The following is a 24,795-nucleotide window of genomic DNA, read 5'->3' as shown; positions in this document are numbered from 1 at the left end:
ACCAGAGAAGCCTCCTTTAAACAGGTGCTTCACAGTAATTGTCTCTTTTTCTAACCCTTCAGGTAGACACATGTTGGGTGTTCTGCAAAGCTTTGGAAGTTGGTGGTATGGCTGTTATTGGTGGGATGTGAGCTATGTGAGGGAACATTCACTAGAGTTAGGGGTTGCGATACCAACTTTAGTGTTGTCTCCTGCAGAAAAGAAGAAAGATAAACTTTATTCCTGCGTGATCCCCTCCTCAGTGTGGAAACCTGAGGGCTCAAGAAAGGGCCCGACTGCTCACGCGTATCTCCGCTTTAACTTCGACTCTTAATGTTTTTTGGATGCCCCTGACTCATTAGCACGTTTGTGCCTGAGTCTTATGGGCCTTTCTGATGCCTCTCAATGCTTCCTGCTTTTCCACTGGGTCTCCTTCACAAATTTCATCTTCAGTGACATAGATTATACATGCATGGTTAGGCAGATGTCTTTCTTTTAATTGAGCTGTAGCTGATTTACAGTATTATATTGGTTTCAGGTGTCCAACATAGTGATTCAATGTTCTTGTAGGTTAGGCTTCAAGTTTTCCTAGAATATAGGCTTTATTTCCTGTAAGCAGGGGATCTGATTGCTATTTATTCTAGCCAAGCAGTCCTTAGAGTCAAGTGTCCAGACCTTGGGTGCTTACACTGTTCAGTGTGAAATCCCAGGGTTCAGGCGTGGCATGAGTTGGACCCTTGGATGGGAGTTCCCAGGGAGCTTATCAGCAGGTTATAGGAGGAAAGGATGTTCAGTCTGTGGACAGGCTCATACTGACCGAGTTTGTACCCCTATCCGTGGACAGGCTTTTCCACATCGGGGGCACCCGTCCTGAGTCAGGCCAGGGAAAGTCAACCCAGGTAGGAGGAAAGAGGAGACAGAAGTAACTTCAAATCTGAATCCCCAAACTACTTCTAAATACTGAACAACCTCAAAGAAGATGTTGTTTTCTACTGTGCTCAACCTAAGCATAAATCAAAAGCCACTATTCTTTTTTTTTTTATTGAGATATAGTTGATCTACACTGTTGTGTTTCTGGTGTGCAGTGAAGTGACTCAGTATGTGTGTGTGTTTTCCCATTATGGCTTATTAAAGGATGTTAGTAATAGTTCCCTGTGCTTTACAGTAGGATCTTATTGTTTATCTGTTTTATACAATAGTTTGTATCTGCTAATCACAAACTCCTAATGTGTCCCCTGCCCCCTTTCCCCTTTAGTAACCATAAGTTTGTGTTCTATGTCTGTGAGTTTCTGTTTTGTAAATAACTTCATTTGTATTATAGTTTTAGATTCCACATCTAAGTTATCACATGATATTTGTCTTTGACTTACTTCACTTAGTATGATAATCTCTAGTTCCATCCCTGTTGCTTCAAATGACCTTATTTGTGGATGAGTAATATTCTATTGTGTGTGTATATATATATGCACACACACACACACACACACATATATAAAATGAAAGTGAAGTCACTCAGTCGTGTCCGACTCTCTGTGATCCCATGGACTGTAGCCCACCAGGCTCCTCCATCCATGGGATTTTCCAGGCAAGAATACTGGAGTGGGCTGCCATTTCCTTCTCCATATATATATATGCATTTATTCAGAAAACTAAGATCATGGCATCTGGTCCCATCACTTCATGGCAAATAGATGGAGAAGTGGAAACAGTGGCTGACTTTATTTTGGGGGGCTCCAAAATCACTGCAGATGGTGACAGCAGCCATGAAATTAAAAGACGCCTACTCCTTGGAATGAAAATTATGACCAACCAAGACAGCATATTAAAAAGCAGAGACATTACTTTGTCAACAAAGGTCTGTCTAGTCAAGGCTATGGTTTTTCCAGTAGTCATGTATGGATGTGAGAGTTGGACTATAAAGAAAGCTGAGTGCTAAAGAATTGATGCTTTTGAACTGTGGTGTTGGAGAAGACTCTTGAGAGTCCCTTGGACTGCAAGGAGATCCAACCAGTCCATCCTAAAGGAGATCAGTCCTGGGTGTTCTTTGGAAGGACTGATGTTGAAGCTGAAACTCCAATATTTTGGCCACCTGATGTGAAGAGCTCACTCATTTGAAAAGACCCTGATGCTGGGAAGGATTGAAGGCAGGAGGAGAAGGGGACAGCAGAGGATGAGATGGTTGGATGGCCTCACCGACTCAATGGACATGGGTTTGGGTGGACTCTGGGAGTTGGTGATGGATAGGGAGGCCTGGCGTGCTGCACTTCATGGGGTTGCAGGGAGTTGGACACGACTGAGCAACTGAACTGATAAATATAAAACATCTTCCTTATTCATTTACCTGTGATGGAATTTAGGTTGCTTCTATGTCTTGGCTATTGTGAATAGTATTGCTATGAACATTGGTGTCCATATATATTTTCAAATTAAACCTTTCTCTGGATATGTGCCCAGGAGTACGACTGCTATATCATATGGTAGCTCTATTTTCAGTTTTCTGAGGAACCTTCATCCTGTTGTTCATAGTGGCTGCACTGATACACATTCTCACCAACAGTGTAGGAGGCGTCCCTTCTCTCTACACTCTCTCCAGCATTTATTGTTTGTAGGCTTTTTGATGATGACCTTTCTGACCATTGAGGTGATAACCTCATTGTGGTTTTGATTTGCACTTCTCTAATAATTAATGATGTTGCGTGTCTTCTGTGTGCCATTTCCAAAGGCCTTACCTTCATGTTGAGGGTGAATTTTAGAGAATAGACATCAGTGTATAGGACAAACCAAGCTATCTAGCCCCTTTCATAGGTCTAGGGCCTGGATGTCTAGCTCCTTAGACTGTAGTTATACTGATGTATCAAAATGTAAGTCCTATTCTCCTGATTCAAGCACTTCCTGCAAAACAAAGCCCAAGCTCCATAGCCTATATGGAGTGCTCCCCAGCCTTGATGGCACCAGGGACTGGTTTCGTGGAAGACAATTTTTCCTTGGGCTGTGGGGCGGTGGGGTTGGAGATGGTTTCAGGATGATTCAAGTGCATTACATTTATTCTGCACTTTATTTCAATTATTATTACATGTGATATATAATGAAATATTTATATAACTCACCATAATACATAATCAATGGGAGCCCTGAGCTTATTTTCCTTCAACTAGATAGTTGAGCTCAGGCGGTAATATGAGTGATGGGAAGCAACTATAAATACAGATGAAGCTTCCCTTGCTCACCTGCTACTCGTCTCCTGCTTTGCTGCCTGGTTCCTGACAGGCTGTGCACAGGTGGTCCGTGGCCTGGGAGTTGGGGACCCCTGGTCTCTATGAATTAATCTGCAACTCACTTGTGCAGTTTCATCTCCCACCACCCCAGCCTTATGGTCCAAAGACTGCAAGGAATATAGTTTTTCCATGATACGTCTTGCTGCTTCACATGGGTTGTGCCTAAAACATTTTTGTCTACTTCATCTAAAAACAAGTAGTTAACTCTACTCATCTTTCAAGGCAAAGTTCAAGTATCATATATAGGAAGCCTTCGTCCAGTACCCACAATTGGGCTTTGAGTGTCTCCACTGGCCACTTATGCATTTCAGTTGGCATCTTCAACATAACATTGACCATCTTTAGTGAGTGAGTATTTTGTGTTGAGCTCCTGGGTGCACGCATGGGTACAGGTTAGGAGCCTAACGCAGATTTATTGCATAAATCAGGTATTCCTTTGGGATTGTTTGGGTTAAGTGATTTCTTCACCTCTTCCTCCTGCTGTTAGATTTTCCTCAGATGTTTCTTATGGACAGTTCTTTTCATGATCTAGAAAATATTTCCATGATATAAACCAAAGTTTGCTTAGTAGCATAGACCATTTAGCCTTATATGAGAATTTCAGTGCTTGATGTGCTGCTGTTTGAACTGACCCATTCTTAGTTGATTCTTTTTACCCCCAAATTACTATATTCTATGAATAAATCAGAGAACTTCCTTTTGACAGCAAGAATCTTCTCTGTCTCGTCCATCTCCTGATTCCCTTACCTAAAACTGTACCTGGCCCTTAGTAGGTGAGTGGATGAATACTGCTTGTTTCTATCTAGAAAAGTGTATCTATTTTCATAGATAAAAGTGTATCTATTGTCTATGATGCCCCACTCTGTTTCCTGACACCTACAGCTGGAGAGAACAATATTTTAACATTCCATAGGAATATCCAATCTCACAATATCTTAAAAAATATTGAGGTATTACAGCTACAACCTTGTGTATGAGAACACTCTTCAGAGTGTATTAGAATTGATGTATAATAGCCTTTTTTTTTTTAATTTAGAGAAAACTAAAAAAAAAACCTCTTGCCCAGAAATTCAGCTTTTCAAGGCATATAGCATGTGATGACTATGAGAGTATTTGGAATCTGCTAGTGAATTGTGTAAATGATGGAGTAGACTTAATCTTGTCTGTGAGAAAGAAAGAAATCACCCTTTTCCTGGTGAGTTAGTACTTGTCCACCCATTCAATTCTATTGAATAAATTGTATCTATTAAAGCCCTAAAGAAGCTCATCCTAGAGGTAACAGCAGAATTAATAGACCTGACTTGAATGTGTGCTAGGCTTCTTTTCTTTACCCACCAAGATTGACTTAATACAGTGCAATGCGTTATTCAGACACTGACCATTTTTGCAAACGATTATATTTTAGAAAGGTTACTGAAGAGTTGACTCATTGGAAAAGACTCTGATGCTGGGAGGGATTGGGGGCAGGAGGAGAAGGGGACGACAGAGGATGAGATGGCTGGATGGCATCACCGACTCGATGGACGTGGGTTTGAGTGAACACCGGGAGATGGTGATGGACAGGGAGGCCTGGCGTGCTGCAGTTCATGGGGTTGAAAAGAGTCGGACACGACTGAGCGACTGAACTGAACTGAAGGTAAACACTTAAGGGCAGCCTTGCGTGTTTGTGCCAGTCACCCCTGCTCAGTTCCAGAGCGCCTCGTTCCAGTAGACTGCAGTGTCAGTGGCACCTCCTAGAAGCATGGGTGCAAAATTTACCAGCCTTAAAAAATAATCCTTCTTCAAAAGGACAACTGTAGACAGTTAGGTGTTCTACCTCACACAGGATGAGCAAAAACCAAAACAGTGTGAACACCCAAACCTTTTAGAGAAATTTGAAGATTGAAAAAAACCTTCTCAATGCTTCTTATTTGTATTTTTTGAAAGGTGTTAATTACCTAGTATTATATGTGTAAGAGAAGCTGAAATTGAAATGCACACTCTACCAGAGCCAAAGGTGACAAGAAGGGAGTAATTAACATTGACAATACACATTGCCCTAGGAATCTAAAAGTGAAAATTTAATTTTCTAGCAAGTCAGTTGAAAGTTTTTAATAAGCCAATCGGTCACTAAAATGACTCTGGTGTTACCTATGAAACATACAAGATTACCTGAAATAATCCCAACTGACTTGATACCAAGGTCTGGTATGGAAAGAAGAGAGCAGTCTAGTATTTAGTTACCATTATGTATCTAAACCTATGTTTGAATTTTATGGGAAGGGAAGCATGTCATTTGGTGAAACTGAAGGATTGGGTTCGTTGTAATAATTAAGGATAGAGTGTTATTCCTAAATTTATAGCAAGCACATGATAAAGCAGAACTTTTAAATTATAGGTTTGGATGAGATGTGGAACAAAAAGACCTACCATGGCCTCTGCAACAACTGGCATAACAATGTGATAATTATAAGCTACAGTTTAGCCCTCACACCCTCAAGTGTAATTTAATGAATAGATTAACAAGGAGCAAAAAAGAAAGGGACTAACATTTACAAAGGCCTATTTTGTGCCACGTACTGTGCTGGATATGTAACTATTACTGATTCATTTAATTCTCATAATCGCCCTGGGAAGCAGACACTGCTGTATTTTACATGCTGAATTTCTACAAGATTATAAATGTTCACAGTCACCCAGTTAGAACATCCAAGTTAGCTCTGACTCAAATATTGTGCTATTTCTACTATAATAGGATGACTTTCAAATACAGAATATAGGAATACAAACAGGAATATTTTTAAGAAAGAGCAATTAAGATAGCTAGTTAAGGGACTGTAATTAGAAGCAACAGATGCTGCCCAACCAATCAAATATTATTTGCTGTGGTTGATAGTGATCTAAAGTGAGGCACCCTACTCAACTTTAAACCTCTTTTGATACTGCCTAACCTCTTGGACTGCAAGGAGATCCAACCAGTCCATCCTAAAGGAGATCAGTCCTAGGTGTTCATTGGAAGGACTGATGCTAAAGCTGAAACTCCAATACTTCGGTAACTTCATGCGAAGAGTTGACACATTGGAAAAGACCCTGATGCTGGGAGGGATTGGGGGCAGGAGGAGAAGGGGATGACAGAGGATGAAATGGCTGGATGGCATCACCGACTCGATGGACATGAGTTTGGGTAAGCTCCAGGAAATGGTGATGGACAGGGAGGCCTGGCGTGCTGCGATTCAAGGGGTCGCAAAGAGTTGGACACGACTGAGCAACTGAACTGAATGAAAAATTATTCTTTTATTGTTTTTCTCAATTCACTTTAAGAAATGACCTCTAGAAGTGCCTTGTATTTGCCATGATGACAGCTCTATAAATGTTCCAATTACTTGAGACACTCCAGAAATGATTTGGAGAAATAGATACAGGTATAGACATGGAAATTGAAAAATATCAAAGTAAGATTTGGAAACACCATATATTATAAATAATGGGGAGCCTGAGATACTTTTGCTGTGGTTAAAAACATTTATTTCAAGAAAATTATATTTAGTTAATACTGTCCGTATTTCATATTATGCAAAGACACTAGTAATCTGCACAATAAAATAAAAATTAATGTTAAATTGCATAAGTTGACTAACTTTCCTATGTGGATTTTCATGAATTAAATAATGATGACAAAAGCTAATAGGGCTCAGTCATTAAGCACTTACTGCATGCCATCCACAGTGTGTTTAATCTTTGCAACAGGTCTGTGAAGGGCTCCCCAGGTGGTGCTAGTGGTAAAGAACTCCCCTGCCAGTGCAGGAGATGGAAGGGACACAGGATGGATCCCTGGGTTGGAAAGATCTCCTGGAGGAGGAAATGGCAACCCACGCCAGTATTCTTGCCTGGGAAATCCCATGGACAGAGGAGCCTGGTGGGCTATGGTCTATAGGGTCACAAAGAGTTGGACACGACTGAAGTGATTTAGCACACAGCACACTGTGAAGTAGGCATTTTTATCTCTGCATTGAGAGCTGAGCTTAATGAAATTAGAGAAATTGCTCAGAGTTACACAAGTTAACAGCATGTATGTAGGCATTCAGCCTAGGTATAGAGATGGCCAAAGCCCATGACTTTTAACTACTACTCTATACTGTTCGATATTATTTTTCGGAACAGGATTTATTTTTATTCTTTAAATGAGGAGCTAATATTTGGAAGTCTCTTCCTATTATTGTCTTTTGTTGTTGTTGTTACAGGGAACCAAAGTCCTACAGATGTTCATGTGGTACCTGAACCCACGGCAAGTCTTTGACCTTTCTCAGGAAGGACCGAAAGATGCGTAAGTCTGGAAATACCCTCTGTGGTTCATACTGTTTCAGGCGCGTGAGAAGATCTTTCTGTTTTGGGATCCTGCTTTATTTGATTGCATCGTGAAGTATTTTCTGTCTTTCATCTACTTGCTCACCTGTACTACTCTCCCTCTAAAACTTCACCTGATGTTTCCCCTCTTCACTAACTTTCATTCAACGCATATCCTGTGTGTTACTAACTCCTCGTGTGTTCGTTGCCTAGACACATGTAACTGTAGATAAGGGGCAAGTCTGAATTGAGAAAGGATCCATCCTTTTTCTGCTTCTGCATGTATAGCTTTGGAGATGTACCTTAAGAGGAACAAGTGTGTCTTTGTGGAGAATGGCCATGATCTGTTTATGAATGTGTTTGTTTATTTGATTTAGAGATTGTGTGTAGCATCCATGAGCACTTGTGAAACGAGTGAATTGATTACACCTGTAGATTCCATAGCAGAGTGGGGGAGACATTCTAGTTCCTGTTTAATCCCTTGTTTGGGCCTCTCAGAAATTTCATTCTCTATTTTTTGTTGAAAGGGGTGGAAAATAAAGTCTATTGTAGGTGACATGTGTCTTATATCTTCCTTTTGGTGGAAGGGTGTATGGTAGGAAAGAGCCAGGGATGTTTCTGCTGTTGTCTGGTTCCCTTTTGAAAACCCACCTGTAAGATAGTTCAGATTTCATCTGTTAAACTTTAGAGCTAAAGAGACACTAATTACTTTTCAATAAGTAATATCAGAGGCAAAGAAGCACTCAGATCATTTCTGAGAATTTATCAGATAATTTCTAGACAAATAATATTCCTCTATGAAATGGATAAATTATGTATTTTAAGCATGCAGGAGAAGATTAATTATGAAAATTAATTTCTGTTGTCATTCTTCTAATCTATGAACTTCTTTGCTACTAGAGTTTGCTATAAGACTTCTATTTTTTTAATAGAATACATCATTCTATTATACATTATTATATATTCTATTACACATCTATTAATACATCTGCATTCAGATCTATTAAAGCAAATCTACAATCCTGGGTTTTGCCATTTTATGTTTACTTTTCTTAAGATTTTATCATTTTCAGTTAGGCTTTAGGTAGATAACTTCACAGATCACCATAAAGAATATGGCAAGACAGTAACTGTTTTCAGGAAAAATGTCATTTGATGTAAATAAGGTGATGTTTCTGGAGTAGAGCCATTAGAATCTTCACTTCAGCAGACAGTTTAATAGGGGAAGTGTCATTGCATTTTCTTCAGAGACAACAGGAAAGACAATTTTCAAGAAGACAAAATCAAAATAAAGAAAATTCGGTACATCTTCCCTCTTTGGGCTGAGAGATATAAATGGAGGTTTTAGTATTAGCAAGTGAGTGGAGTTGTGGGTGCAGTTGTAATAATGCTGGTGGGGTGTCCCATCTCTCTGAAGAAGGTTTTCTAGGGTTGAGAGTGGGAAGTATAAGTCTGAAAAATAAATAGATCTGAGGAAAGCTAATCAAATATAAGGAAGAGACTTATAAGGACTATTGATTAATGATGGTTTTCTTTGAGAAAGGAGGAGAATGACTGGAAAGAAGAAGAAGGAAGTTGACACTAATGAGGGAAATAATGTGAGTTGACACATTGATAGGAGTCATGGGAAATAAGCGCTAGGAGTTCCAATACCGGCCACTTAAACACGATGTTGGCTGCCGGCCACTAATCTGATTGCCGGCCTCTAATCTGACTGTTGGAGTCAGTCCTCTTGTGATCACTCAGATCGAGTCGCTTTGTAACTAGTTTTGAAGCCATTACCATCCTCATGATTATACATTCTCTTCACCTGCCCCTCCCCCTCTTTTGTGCTGTGTGTTGGAATAATGCTCTCTGCCGTGGCCAGGGATAGGCTCTTTTGTTAACTTTTTCCTGTTTCCTCCACAGGCTTGAGTTGTATAGGAAGGTACCAAACCTGCGGATTCTGGCCTGTGGCGGGGATGGAACGGTAGGTCCTAGAAAGAAAATCCGGCTCTCTTCCTTGTTTCTTCCGTCTGCCATTTGTTCTCCTGAAAACATGTGTATTTCTTCTTCCCACCTCACAGTCTCTCTAGTCCCCTAAACAGGGGTCCCCGACCTTTGGGATCTAATACCCGATGATCTGAGGTGGAACTGGTATAATAAGAATAGAAGTAAAGTGCACAATAATTGTAATGCACTCGAACCATCCTCCCCTGACTCTGGTCCTTGGAAAAATTATCTTCCATACAATCAGTTCCTGGTGCCAGAAGGTTGGGGACCACTGCCCTAAAACATTTGTCTCTTATGTGAATCCAAGCCCCTAAGGGTTAGGAGGGATTCTTGTTATTGCCCTTAAGGATTCAGTCTTGGTCTTTCTAAATTCTGTTTCCCCCACTCCTGTCCTGCGTCTCCCTGATCCACAAAGTAAGGATCACTAGAATGAAGATCACTAGATCACTAGAATGATCTTATGATCACTAGAAGTGATCTTCTAGCCAGATCACTAGAATGAAGATCATAGATGACTAAATGATTTTTAAAACAGAAACTGACCTATTTCCAGATATTATTAATAGTTGGTGACAATTCTGGAAGAGAAATATGCATACACAATTGAATTATTGTTTTTTTTTTACTTGTGGAAATAAAAGTTAGAATATTGACCAACATTTTGTCTTAAAGATCACAGTTGATCCTCTTTGGAGTCATTTTAGGAGAAAAGATGGAATTGGGCTGACGTTTAATATCACGAGTGTATTTCCCCCAGTTTGTCTCATCTGTTTCTCAGTTTGCCCTCTACTTATGTTGCTATATTTAGCAAAGGCAAATAATTGAGAATGGTGACATTTAGATTTTGCTGTTCAGTATCTTTTCTTCTGTATTTAGAGTCTGATCTCATAGGATTTTATTATGAACTATCTTTGGCTTTTCTCTAATTTTCTTAATTAGAATGTTTTATTCTCAAAGGTAGCAACAGAATCTTCTAATTTTATCTCTCACAGCACGTGAGCACTTAATGCTGCCCTGAATACACATTATATACTAATAAGCACAACCAGAAAGAAATTAAACAGTGATTCCACTAGTCCTTTAGGATTTTCTGCAGAGAGGAAAACAATTTTCAGTTGAGAAAATAGTGTTTACTATTCTTTGAAACTCTGATACACATTATTAGCTTATAAAATTCATTATAAAGTCTTAAAGAAGCCAAACCTATTTTGTTTTGTTTAACCTGGTGCTTTCCAGAATTATTTGACTGTTGGGATACCCCTGGTATCCTGAATTCAGGGTCCTTTCTTTCTCTTAAATGACAATTACCTCAAATCCGTGTTGGCTGCCTGTGCCATCTTCATATCTTGGGCTTCATCATGGACTGGCTGTTCCACCTTCCAAACTTCCCCTTCTCCCCTGAGTCTCTCATGACCTCTCTCTGCCCACCCCCAACCCCCTCACGGCTTTTTTCCCTCTATTCAGCAGGTATGTGTAGAAAGCACTGTTCTAGGGTTTGTGGTATTGACGAGAAATGTTTGGAAACATGGAAATTCAAAGCATAAAGGAAAGAGAAAGAAGAGCCTAGTCCAGACACATGTGAAACATTTGTAATTATGGAGTCAGAGCTGAATTTCAAAAGAATAGAAAAAGATAGAAGGAGAAGGACCACCAGTAGTCTTATCAAGGAAAACAACCCCCAAAGAAGTTTCAAGACAGACAGTAATTATATTATTAAGAGACTCAAGGATTAGTATGGATTTGGAAACTAGGAGATAACTGGTGGTTTTCAGGAGAATAGTTTTAATAGAGTGCCTGGCACACTTTAATAGACAAAACCCAGAATGAGAGATTTATCGTTGTTGCTAAGTTGTGCCTGCCTCTTTGCAACCCCATGGACTGTAGCAGGCTTCCCTGTCCTTCACTATCTCCTGGAGTTTGCTCAAACTCATGTCCATTGAGTTGGAGATGCCATCAATAGGACAAAACCCATAATGAGTGAGATTTAGTACCACCCTAATGATTTCTGAGCTTCCATGGTGGCTCAGATGGTGAAGAATCCACCTGCAGTGAAAGAGTCATGGGTTTTACCCCTGAGTTGGGAAGATCCCCTGAAGATGGGAATAGCAACCCACTCCAGTATTCTTGCCTGAAGAATCCCATGGGCAGAGGAGCCTGGTGGGCTACAGTCCATGGGGTTGCAAAGAGTCCGGACACAATTGAGCAACTAATGAGCAACACACATAAGGAGTTCTAATGAGCAGATCCAATCACAGTGTTGAATTTCTAGAAATACTTTCTGGTGTCATTAATGTCACCTTCTTGACTCACAGACTACCTGGTTCTCCTGCTTTTGTTATCTTTTCTAGCATCTCTTCTTTAAACATACCATAATTAGGTATCTTTTTGGTATCTTCCAGACACCATAATTAGGTATCTGGAAGACCTAGACCATAATCTAGATCTTCTAGAAGCCTGGATGTAACTTCTCATTTATGTTCTGGGTGCTTTTTCCTCCCTGGTACCTTATCTATGATCCTAGCTTCAGTTTTTACATCCTTCTACATAGTTCACAACTGCAGTAGACATTTATATGTACAACAGCTATGAAAAGTGGTATATTTCTCTTAGAATTGACACGTTCTTTTGAGCTCATTATTTTTGTCAGTGGTAACCTCTGTAGTCCAATCATGTAGAATCAAAACTTTGCATATCTTCTACCTTATGTAAACCCAGATTTGATTTTATTTTACCTTGTTAAAACAAGTTGTGCTGTGAAAGGTATCTGGGGTTTATGACATGTTTATCAAGGTACATGATTAACATTTTTAATTTGATCAGTTTAGAATAAGAAACTTTTAATTTTGAGTGTTTGTTTGAAGGAGAGGCCTGCTGATGGAGTCATGAAGAGAAACTCTTGGCTCTTGGCAAATGAAGGATAATTCCTGAGTGCCAGGTATATGTTTGACATCAGGTGCTCAGCCTTCATTTAGTGAGTATGTCTATCACTGTAGAGGTTGTCAGAATTCTAAGTGACAAGGCTCTAGGAAGAATCAGAAATGGAATACTTTTAACTGGTTGGGATGATGATATGTTAATCCTTAATCACGTCAGTTTATATACAAAGTATTATTTAATATACAGACTGCTGCTGCTGCTAAGTCACTTCAGTCGTGTCCGACTCTGTGCGACCCCATAGACGGCAGCCCACCAGGCTCCCCCGTCCCTGGGATTCTCCAGGCCAGAACACTGGAGTGGGTTGCCATTTCCTTCTCCAATGCAGGAAAGTGAAAAGTGAAAGTGAAATCGCTCAGTCGTGTCCGACTCTTAGTGACCCCATGGACTGCAGCCTACCAGGGTCCTCCATCAATGGGATTTTCCAGGCAAGAATACTGGAGTGGGGTGCCATTGCCTTCTCTGAATATACAGACATCTTGCATTAATTTGGAAAAAAGTTCTTAGGCTTCAGTATGAGTTACTTTAATTTGATGCTGTTAAAAAGTACAAAGGCATATACTGCACTTGGAAGAGGAAGAGATGCTTGTGCCACCATTGCTGTGGCTTTTGGCAAGTTCCTTAACCCCTTCTGAGATGTCCTAAGTCTGAAAACAGACACATTTGGATCCCTAAGGGTCTTCACAGCTGTAGCACTGTATTAGTAGAGACCATTGGTGTTCAGGAGAACTATTATGTAAGCCGCAGTCTTTAAGTTTTCTAGAAGACACTTAAAAAACTAAGAAGCAGGTAAAATTGATTTTATAATATATTTTCTTTAACCCAGTATATCCAAGATACTATCATTTCAACACATAGTCAGTGTAAAGTTACTAATGGGATATTTTATGCTCAGTTTGTATTGTCTCCAGAACCAGCCTATATTTTAAATTTACAATGCCTCCAGTTTGGATCAGCCACATTTGAGCAGTCTGTGACCACACCTGGCCAGTGGTGGCTGCGGGGGACAGCGCCACAGTTTCAGGCTCTTTATAACTGGTTTACAGAATCCCAAGATGGTCACATAGTTGCAGGTATCCAGTGGGCTGGTCTCATCTTTGATCTCTAGGTGGAGAGAAAATAACTCAGAATGATCTCAAATCTTCATGTTTATATTCTGGCTTTGGTCATGGGGTAGATTTACATTCTGTGCTTTCTGCGACCAGATCTCCACCCATCCCCACGGCTGCTGCTTAACTATCAAGGAGTCTGTAAACTGAGACACTAAAGTCACTGGTCCCCTCCCCTCCTTAAGGATCTTTAGGGTGCAGTGTGATCTGTCATTACCCTGTCCTTGGCCTTGGTGAACTGAGCTGGACCCAAAGGTCCACCCTTAATCCTGTTGATGTCTTTCCCAAGGGCTGGAGTTAAATGGACTTGAACTACAGCATGCTTATTTCTGGTTCAGTTGGCATCCCCAGGTGAAGATACATGCTAAACAGAAGGCATGCCCATGCCCTGGCTCACTGCAGCCACAGAACAGGGGAAAAAGGTCTATTTCCTTCTAATGGACAGGGCAAGAAAATTGTTCCACATGCGTCTTCTCTCTCAACCTCTCCACATCCCAGACTCTCTTGAGAAGCAGCACATGGTGTAACCTCAGTTGTCTTCATGCCAGTGAGAGAATGGACAGCCTAAAGTCTACATTGTATTAAAAAAAAAAAAAAAAAAAAAAAACCTCATATTTTGGCTTTTTTCTCAATCCTTTGGCGCTGATTTTAAACATTTATCTTACCATAGAGTGACTTTGTAAACTATTAAGTGCAAATATAAAAATATCAAAAGGACGAATGGCAGTGTACATGCTAGGAAGGGAACCTAGTTGTCAAATGCTGCCTTTGGATGGTCTTTCGGGGTGTAGAAACGTTCCCCTCGCTCTTTTGATTTCTTCATATGAGAATCCTTTACTTTTCTGCCTGCAGATAATATGAGGAAAGGCAATTGTGCACCCGCTCTGTTCTAAGAAAACGTCAATTCACGATCCTGTTCGCCCGCCCCTCAGTCCGTTCTCAAGCTAGCATATTGCTGAAAGAAAACACTGCTCAGCCTGCACTTGGGAAATTATCTGGTGATAGTTATAGCTGAATGTGGCCAGGAGGTGGCAGCATCGGGCAACTGCTGCAGCCTCTGGGCTGGGCTGCTTTGCTCAGGGCTGAAGCCGGGGACCCTGGTGTGCCAGATCTATCAGCCCTGCTTTTCCTAACATGAAGGCAGGAAGGAGCTCGCTACCTGGAACATGATTCTGCCCCTTCTTCAGTTGGGATGGGAAATATGCTAAGTGTCCACTGCTGCAATTAATTAAGTTTAATGGAAGAGGTGCTTGTGGAGATGATTTGGGGTAATGCAAAATTCTCTACAAACACAGTCCTGCCCACAAATATGCATCTGGACTTCCAGCAGGAACAGGGTCCTGGGTCCTGGGAAGGGAGAGCCGCTGATAACAGATTTTAAGACCTTTTATATAGTTTTGTACTCATAGGGGCAGAGACACGGACTAGTACTGAAGATCTTTATGCCTCCTTCTGTTTTAGGTGTATTTGTTCTGTAGTCTCACCCACCCCCCCCCCCCCGCCCCCGCCCTGCCCCCTCTACCCCCATCCCCTGTCTCTTTCACCTTTCTGCTATAGTACAGCTTGGCTTTTACTTTTTTTGATAGTCTGTGAAAGACTTTGTGACTTGTTGGCAGTCAGTATTGGGATCGATCTGTGAAATTCAAGGCTCAACTTCGAAGTGGAGAGACAGGAAAAAGGCATTTTGCTTCTAGGAAACTGGGCTTTTGTGGATGAAGTAAAGAAAAAGGAAGAAAAATATAGCTTAAGGCAGAGCAGTAAATGTTAATTTTAGGGTTTCCTATTTGTCAGGCACCTGCTAATCAATGTCTTTATGTCATTTAACTGATAAAGGAACTAGGTTAACTGACTTGCCTAAGCTCAGCTGGCAAGTATGTGATGGAGCCAGGCTTCTGACCCAGCAAGTCTCCCCCATCTCTGTGCCTTTCCTGGGTTATGTTGCCTTTTGGGGAAGGTGGTTGTTGGGTAGTGATGATGTAGCTCTTGGATGAGAAACAGTATTCAAGACTTGTGTGAAAGGAAGATCCAGACCCACGTTAGCCAAAGAACTGTGAGCCAACTATGGATTCAAGACAAAAAAATCTGTGCTGTGAAAGGCAGGAGACGTTTAATGACTCCAAGGGTTATGTAATTGATGATGCCTGCTTGTATTCAGGGGGAAATTAGATGGTTGATTAACTGGCCATTGGATGGCATCACCAAATCAATGGACATGTGTTTGAACAAACTCTGGGAGATAATGAAGGATAGGGAAGCCTGGTGTGCTGCAATCCATGGGGTCGCAAAGAGTAAGATACGACTTAGTACCTGAACAACAACAAACTGGCTATTGGGAAAAGGAGAGAGAATCTATTTCTGCAGTGTTTTTTGTTTTGTTTTGTTTAAACCAGATCAACTGGTAAGAAAGGGGAAGATCCTTTACATTCAAATCAACTGTATGTTTTCCTTTTATGCTTGAAAGCGAAGCAAAAGTAGCTCAGTCCATGTCCAGCTCTTTGCAACCCCATGGACTATAGCGCACCAAGCTCCTTTGTCCAAAGGATTCTTCAGACAAGAATACTGGAGTGGGTTGCCATTTTCATCTCCAGGGGATCTTCCCCACCCAGGAATCAAACCTGAGTCTCCTGTTTTGCAGGAAGATTCTTTACCATCTGAACCACTGGAGAAGCCTATACTTAGGCCAAGTGTAAAACAGAAAGGAGATGGTGATGAGTCAGAGGGTCCAGAGGACTCTTGCCATTTTGTGGAATCACACCACAGTTTCATGTGGAATCTTGGCAGCCTTCCAAGAAAAAGAAAGGAACAATTCTTGACGTTTGAATAAGGACAATTATACTGATCAAAGATCTATTCAGTTCAGTTCAGTCGCTCATTTGTGTCCAACTCTTTGCGACCCCATGAATCGCAGCACGCCGGGCCTCCCTGTCCATCACCAACTCCTGGAGTTCACTCAGCCTCATGTCCATCAAGTCAGTGATGCAATCCAGCAATCTCATCCTCTGTCGTCCCCTTCTCCTCCTGCCCCCAATCCCTCCCAGCATCAGAGTCTTTTCCAATGAGTTAACTCTTCGCATGAGGTGGCCAAAGTATTGGAGTTTCAGCTTCAACATCAATCCTTCCAATGAACACCCAGGACTGATCTCCTTTAGGATGGACTGGTTGGATCTCCTTGCAGTCCAAGGGACTCTCAAGAGTCTTTTCCGACACCATAGTTCAAAAGCATCAATTCTTCGGGGCTCAGCTTTCTTCACAGTCCAACTCTCACATCCATACATGACCACTGGAAAAACCATAGCCTTGACTAGACGGACCTTTGTTGGCAAAGTAATGTCTCTCCTTTAAAATATGCTGCTGAGGTTGGTCATAACTTTCCTTCCAAGGAGTAAGCATCTTTTCATTTCATGGCTGCAGTCACCATCTGCAGTGATTTTGGAGCCCCCAAAATAAAGTTTGACACAAAAAATAAAGATCTATTAGGAGACACTTTATCAATTCGTGGAAGTTATGGGACACTTATTTCAAAGTTACTTGACAATTATTTGTGTTTCATGGGTTGTAAATTATTCTCTGACCTTCTGGTCTGTCTTACTCTTAGTGTTCTTTCTGGTATTTAGAATTTCTCTCTGCAGGCTCGACTTCAGAGGAAGATGTTTGGCTGTGTTTGATTTTTCCCTTTTCTTTCTCTGCACCCTTGTACTAATCTTTTCTAGTAGTTTTAATGGTCTCCAGGATCCTGAGGCTCGAGTTGGGTTTTCTGTAAATGGTTAGGGCTCCATCCTGACCCTGGGTCAGGGGTGTTTCGGGTGTGTCAACAAGCTCATGGGCATCTCAGCTCACTAATAGAAGCTTTATCCCTCCAGCTCTAAGGCATCACAGCTTTCTGTGGATGACGGCCTCAGGCAGTGGCTCCTCACCCTCTCTTCTTGGCCTCTTTTCTTCTGACCACATAGGGAGTCTGGTTCATACACAGCCTCCTGCCAGCAAGGGGTGAACTTTTATCCCCTGTAATCAGACAGAAGCCAAACGCCTGGCTTCCTCTGCTTGCCCCCTGTGCTTTCTTTGTTTCTGACCCACGGAGACTTTTTTTTTTCCTCTTATTTTTATGTCTGGAGGGAAATAGAATGTTCAAAGTGTGAACTCATAGCATTATTTTATCCAGAAAAGACAGACCTACTTCAAAGGACCACAAGAAAAATATTTCTCATTTCAATCCACCTAAAAGAACTTAGATTTGACTTGTGAGTATAAATCAGAATGGGGAGCTGCCAGAGCATCTCTCAGAGAAGTTAAAGAGTCTGTCTTCTTTTCCCTGCTGTATATGGGATATGGAACTGGATTTCCAGTAAGTTCCACCTCCTCTCTCAGAGTCTCTGGTTCTACTCAGGGCTGTTTACAGCTGTAGTCAGGGAGCCCAGATTGTTGGGATTTCTGAGTTTTCATGTCCTTTTTCATGACCTTTAAACCCCCTTCTCATCATTTATTAGAGGCCTCTGCTTTGACTCGATCTCATTTGTGTTTTCAGTGGCTGAGGAACAACCTCTAACAGTCATTAGCACTACTTTAGCGTCTGGCATTTTTTTTTTCCTTTTATTTCAGTAGCAAGCTTAGTGAGTGTTGTGTCAAAGAAGAGCTAAAGAAGCCCTGGATGGGAATCTGAGGACTTGTCTAGGGGTGTTTTGCTCAGTTTGAGCAAATTAGGGGACTTGTGGACTCTCGTGTAGATCTGAATTTTTAGTTTCCCGCCTTGGGCCAGCATTGTGTTACCCCTTTCTAAAAGGTAAGCACAATTTTAGGCTTCTTGATGGATGGGCAAGTTTGACATCCTAAAAAATAGTCACCGTGGAGGAGAAAGGGTTTTAGATAAGGGGTCAGCAGACCTGGTTATGACTCTTGCTTCTTTCACTTCTGATTATTTGATCTTGAGCAAATAGCATAGCCTCTGTGTAGCTCAGTTAATAAATCTGCAAATAAACTGAATTTGATTAAGCAGATTCCAAGGATTCTCCATCATTTCATGGCAAATAGATGGGGAAACTGTGGCTGACCTTATTTTTCTGGGTTCCAAAATCACTGCAGATGGTGATTACAGCCATGAAGTTAAAAAATGCTTACTCCTTGGAAGGAAAGTTATGACCAACCTAGACAGTATATTGAAAAGCAGAGACATTACTTTGTCAGCAAAGGTCCATCTAGTCAAGGCTATGGTTTTTCCAATAATCATGTATGGATGTGAGAGTTGGACTATAAAGAAAGCTGAGCACTGAAGAATTGATGCTTTTAAACTGTGGTGTTGGAGAAGACTCTTGAGAGTCCCTTGGACTGCAAGGAGATCCAACCAGTCCATCCTAAAGGAGATCAGTCCTGGGTGTTCATTGGAAGACCGATGTAGAAGCTGAAACTCCAATACTGTGACCACCTGATGTGAAAAGCTGATTCATTTGAAAAGATCCAGATGCTGGGAAAGATTGAGGGTGGAAGAAGGGGACGACAGAGGATGAGATGGTTGAATGGCACCACCAACTCAATGGACGTGAGTTTGGGTGAACTCCGGAAGTTGGTGATGGACAGGGAGGCCTGGCGTGCTACAGTTCACGGGGTCGCAAAGAGTCGGACATGACTGAGCGACGAACTGAACTGAACTGAAGGATTCCCCAGTGCTCCAAAGATCCCAAAGGTCCATGCCATTGACTCTGGGATGGTCAGGCCACTTGGGAGCTGAGTTTAGTTCTTTACTGAAACATTCCTTGCACCAGAGTCGCTCAGAGGTTGGCCTTTGATGTGTGGCAAGCCTAGCTTTGAATGTCAGCTCTACCATATAAATGATGTGATGTTAAGGCGGTCACTGAACCTTTCAAGCCTTGGTTTCTTTGTCTACGAATTGGGAATGAAAATTATATCTATTGTAGAGAGTTGTTTTGAAGTTTAATAATTCAGTAGAAAGCTTTCTCAGGGACTAGCACACAGGAAAGATCAGTATGCCCCTCTTTTTGTTAATTGTAAAATCCTTGAGAGCAACCATTCTGCCTTACCTTAGAGTGTCTCACTCATCTTTTTATTTCAATTCCTTATTTCCATGCTTTATATATAGTAGTGTTCAATAAATGTACTGTTAAAATACAGTTTTAAAAAATTTGAAACATGACTCTCAAACAACTTTAGAATCAATAAATGTTAAAAACTTTATTTAGGTTTGTAATAAAGGAGTTAGCAAGATAATACCACCAGTTTATTGGAGAAGAAGAGGAAAAGAATTATGTAGTTTATACCAGAATAATTTTTCTAAATTTGAGACAAAATTGGTTTATGTTCTGATGGGGGAATAGAACCAGAGCATTTAAAATGCTCTTCTCTTATCAATGTTTGTGTCTCTACAGGACAAAAATTCTCAGTAACTTAACACTCATAAAGTTCTTAAATAAGCCTGTGACACTGCTCTAGAATGACACTGTGACAATATTCAAGTTTCTTTTTGCTGTTTCCAAGTTTGGGGTAATTTTTCTAAATAGTTATAATAAGACAAAATACCAAGTATTATTTATCTTAGAAAAAGATAGAACAGGAATATGATTCTAGTATATAAGTATCCATTTTCTGCCTAAACTTATAATAAGTACTAAGTTCATCCATAATTATGTTTTTTAATGTTTCATTAAGAGGAATGTAGGGATATTTAGGAAAGCACTACTAATTTCTAAGATGATAACGTACAGAGTAACCATTTAATGAGTACTTCCATAAGCTATGCACCATGTCAAGGTTTTTATATATGTTTTAGTTTTAATCTATAAACAGTCTTGTGAGGTAGGTATTATTATCCTCATTTTGAAAATCAAATAAATGAGTCTTACTGAGGTTAAATATTTAATCAAGATGACAATGCCAGTGTGAGCCAGAATTGAGATTTAGTCTGATTTCCTGAAATGCCCTAGGGATGAACCAACCTCCCTAAATTGTAAACTCTCTTGAATTTTAAAGTAGATCTCTAGTTAAACACAAGAGATGTGGGTTCAGTCCCTTGGTCAAGAGGATTCCCTGGAGAAGGAAATGGGAACCCACTCCAGTATTCTTACCTGGAAAATGCCATGGGCAGAGGAGCCTGCATTTGACTCTTTGCAACCCCATGGCTACAGTCCATGGGGCGAAGAGTCAAATATGACCGAGCACATACACGTACTGGTTAAACACGTGATGAACGGGTCTAGTTTTGTTTATATGAAATGGTGTATACAATATGGTTCTTTTTCCCTTTGAAGAGACTTGGCACACTGAAGCTGCTTGCGATAAGTGCCCTTTCTGTTTCCTGGTTGCTGGATTTTTAAAGAAAAATATGCCTGTTCTGTTTTGCTCCTTTTAAAGCCTCCTATTCTCAGGTTGTCTTCTTTGTAACTTATTTATCTTTCTTCTATCTCTTCTGGCCCCCAAATGTCTGTAGGTGGGCTGGATCCTTTCCATTCTGGATGAACTGCAGCTGAGCCCTCAGCCTCCCGTCGGGGTCCTTCCTCTGGGGACTGGGAATGACCTGGCTCGGACTCTCAACTGGGGAGGGGTAAGCATGTTCTCAGGGGCTGCCCACGTCATGAAGCAGTGGAGTCCCCGAATCCACAGAGGCTCCAGTGGAGGCAATGTGCTCCTCTTGTTCAAGGAACAAGTTAGAGTTGAGAATCAAGGTCCCCGTGAACCATGGTTTTATCTTCAGTTTAAATCTATAATCAGCTAGAAAAGAGGAAGTTTTATTTTTAAAAATGGGTTTTAGTACACAGGTCTGGGTCTGAGGTATCCACGAAAAGACAGTAGTCACAGGTATTCAGGGGGTGGGTTGGTCCTCATATTAAGCAATTACAGAGACTCAAATTGCTCCTGACCCCTAGTCCTGCCCTGGTGCATCTGGTTCAGATTTCTGATTCTTACTTTGGAAGAGTCATGGCTTTGAGCGTTTAGTTTTCTGGTCAATGTCATCAGGCTTTTGGCTATACAGGTAACCAATTTTCCTTTTCACCCTGGAGTCAACTTCAGGCAGGCTTGTTGAAAGTAGTTTATCTCCCACTAACCAGCCATTTAAAAGGGGCTTCCCGGGTGCCTCAGTGGTAAAGAATCCTCCTGCAATACAGGAGATGTGGGTTTGATCCCTGGGTCAGGAAGATCCCCTGGAGAAGGAAATAGCAAACCAACTCCAGGGTTCCTGCCTGGTAAATCCACGGACAGAGGAGGCTGGTGGGCTCCAGTCTGTGGGGTTGCAAAGGATCGGACTTGACTTAGTGATTAAACAGCAACAACAGTCATTTAAAAACTATTATTATCATCATCATCATCATTAATATTTTTTACAATATTAGGAAAATAAGAAAGCATAATATGCTAACATGTGCTGCCTGACTGGCTGTTTAACTGCTCATAGGAAATTATTGCCTGAGCTGGGCTCGAAAATTATCTTCAGATATTAGCAGGTATTAATCTGGCTTTTGGGTGTATTAACCTCCCATGTGTGATAATTATGTCAGGATATTAGCAGGTATTTATTTGGCCTGGGGTGAATTAATTTCCCAGAGGTCTTTTTTCAATTTTAAGTAAGCATAGTATAAATAATATATTCTCATGAAGCAGCTAATGTATTTATCAGTATTAGTTCCTCTTATCTAAATCAGTGACTTGATCATCCTTAATAATCATGCCATCAGTCATGTATGTTCAAGGAGTAAATAGATAGCTCCCTAGCAGGGCTGTTCATCAGTCAGACTTGCCTTAGGTCCTGAAAGGGATGGTGTCTTAGGACAAGGTCAGGGAGAGGTGAGTGAAATGGAATATTAGAAATCATCTAGCAGATATCGCTTGATTATTTTCCTGCTTCTCCACATACACTTGTTCTGTGTATCCTCCAGATTTCTCTAGAGCAAGACGTGGGGAAATCTGTTTTCACCCTGATAGAAACAGCCATCCAGCATGGCTCTCAAATAACTGCCATTGACTTTACTTCTTGGTTGCTGACAGAAGTCACTCTTCTGCTCAAACCAACTAGAGAGAGTATTTCTGTGCACAGTACCCATGACTATTGTCTTAAATGCTAAATATCTCAAGGAAAACAGTTTACTCTAAGCCTGGTTAATTGGAAAATAAAGAGAGAGCTGTAGCAGAAGGTCTCCACCTGGCATGAACTCTCAATACCTTTGGCTGTACTGTCCACTATTCCAGACAGCAGTGTGTTCGTTCTTTGATTCCTTAGGGCTACACTGATGAGCCTGTTTCTAAGATCCTTTGCCAAGTAGAAGATGGGACGATTGTACAGCTGGATCGCTGGAATCTCCACGTGGAAAGAAACCCAGACTTGCCTCCTGAAGAACTGGAAGATGGCGTGTGTAAGGTTAGAGAGTTTTCCCTTCTGCAGAAAGGGAACCCTGGAGTATTTTCTGCTTGAGCCACAGGAAATACATTCCTGGCCAGAGGATTATGTCTGATTACCTCCTATAGAGGTTATGGCTACTAGGGCTGTGAGAATAATGCTATCCAGTGATTCTGCACCATAGACTTCTAAAGATCAAGATTCCAAGTGCTTCTGTAGCGCAGGGAGCTATTCTCTGTCCTCAAATTCCACACCAGAAAGAAATATATCAGTTTTCTAATCTTTCAGATTCATTGCAAAGTCTTAAAACTATGAGGAGATTAAAAAAAAAAAGTCATATGGCCTGAAAACATTAGGCACAGGTCTTTCAATAGAAAGATACCATCTGAGATTTCTGGTCTGATAGCAAAAATTCCAATTTCATCACTTGTTTGGGATGCGAAGATACACCTAAATAAATGTTTGACTTAGCGTTTTTCCTTTAGTGATTAAACTTGTATCTCACAAACCAAGGGATATAATTATAAAGATGCTACTATAGAGCTTCAGGGGAAAATTCAGTTTTAAGTTCTGGCTTCAATTTCATATAAATCTGATAGGTTTCTGAGTAGCCACTTGTTTTCTATTCCTTTGCCTTTTTATTCCATGATAGTGTTTTCACATTTTTGTTGTGTAAGAATCTCCAGGCAGTGTGCCTCTGAAATGCAGATCACAAGGCCCTGTTCCCAGAGATTCTGATTAAGTAGATATAGGGTGAAGGCCCAGCATCCGTGTAGCATCCCTGCTCTACTGGATCACACCATTGGTTGAAGCCAGGATTTCATGGTGCTTCGGCCTTTGAATCCGGTATCATTTTAGACCAAACCAGTGCACCTTTTCTTGGAGAAGGAAATGGCAACCCACTCCAGTGTTCTTGCCTGGGAAATCCCATGAACAAAGGAGCATGGTGGGCTACAGTCCATGGGGTCGCAAAAGAGTCAGATAGAACTTAGTAAACAACAGCAAATGCACCTTTGTTGATGAGCATCAAGATCCCAACCAATTGTGGTAGAAGCTCAAGTTACTTATTTGACTAAAATTGGTTAAAACATGTTTTGTCTTACCTTCATAGTGTTTTCCACCTAAACTGTGATCCAGAAACTAAGGTTTTTCGTAGTTATCATGATTGCTCAGTTGACCTTGAGTTCGTCAGGTCACAGTGTTGTTTAAGCAAGTATCGTCTTGGGATATAATATTTCTTTGTAATATATTTGACTTATAGAAACTGGGCATAAAACAGCTAAAGTACAAAGAAATGTGCCATATGGAAATGTTAAGGTCCTATCCCCACTCAACTTGGAATGGTTAGGCCCTCAATAGCAATCTCTATTTAATTCTCTTCCCAACAGCTTAAGAAATGGAAAGACTTCTTGATGCAGCCTGGGGACATTAATCCAGATAATTAAAGGGTTTCAAAAGTGGATTTGTAAGGAGATGTGTAGGAAATTGGGGCAATTTTTCCTGGAAAATATGAATAAGAACTCTTAAAACAGATTAAATTGTGATGTTATTTAGAGGATGGTGACCAGATGTTCTTCTACGTTATCAGCGGATGCTGAGACATGGGTTAGAATTGTAGCCAAAAGAACATAAATGGTAGAAATGAACATATCTGTGCTTTTGGCAGGATTACCAACCCTTGCTGTCATTCCTAAGGACTTGTATTTTCGTTTAAGTGCAGGAACTGGACATTCTCAAATGTGAAGCCAGGAGAGTGAGACATGTTTTGGCATTGCTCTGTGCGTTTAGTTTCTCTCCCTTCTCCAGTCACTTGTAACCACTTCTAAGGGCTGAGCTGACCTCTGAATCA

General features: G+C 40.9%; 1 protein-coding gene across 2 annotated transcripts in view; it reads left to right on the top strand.

Annotated features, from left to right (window-relative positions):
- The window catches only part of DGKI (diacylglycerol kinase iota), a 515,206-nt gene that overhangs the window by 279,360 nt on the left and 211,051 nt on the right, over positions 1-24,795 (top strand). For both annotated transcript variants that reach the window (XM_061414831.1, XM_061414832.1), the window contains exons 11-14: positions 7,475-7,557; positions 9,486-9,546; positions 21,045-21,158; positions 22,830-22,967. In XM_061414831.1, the coding sequence (XP_061270815.1) occupies positions 7,475-7,557; positions 9,486-9,546; positions 21,045-21,158; positions 22,830-22,967 (396 nt within the window). The remainder of the gene's footprint in view (positions 1-7,474; positions 7,558-9,485; positions 9,547-21,044; positions 21,159-22,829; positions 22,968-24,795) is intronic.

The sequence above is a fragment of the Bos javanicus genome, chromosome 4 (genome assembly GCF_032452875.1).
Source record: "Bos javanicus breed banteng chromosome 4, ARS-OSU_banteng_1.0, whole genome shotgun sequence".
In the NCBI taxonomy this organism is placed as follows: Eukaryota; Metazoa; Chordata; class Mammalia; order Artiodactyla; family Bovidae; genus Bos; species Bos javanicus.
Note: the sequence above shows the minus strand (reverse complement) of the source record. Positions and strands in the feature narration are given on the sequence as shown.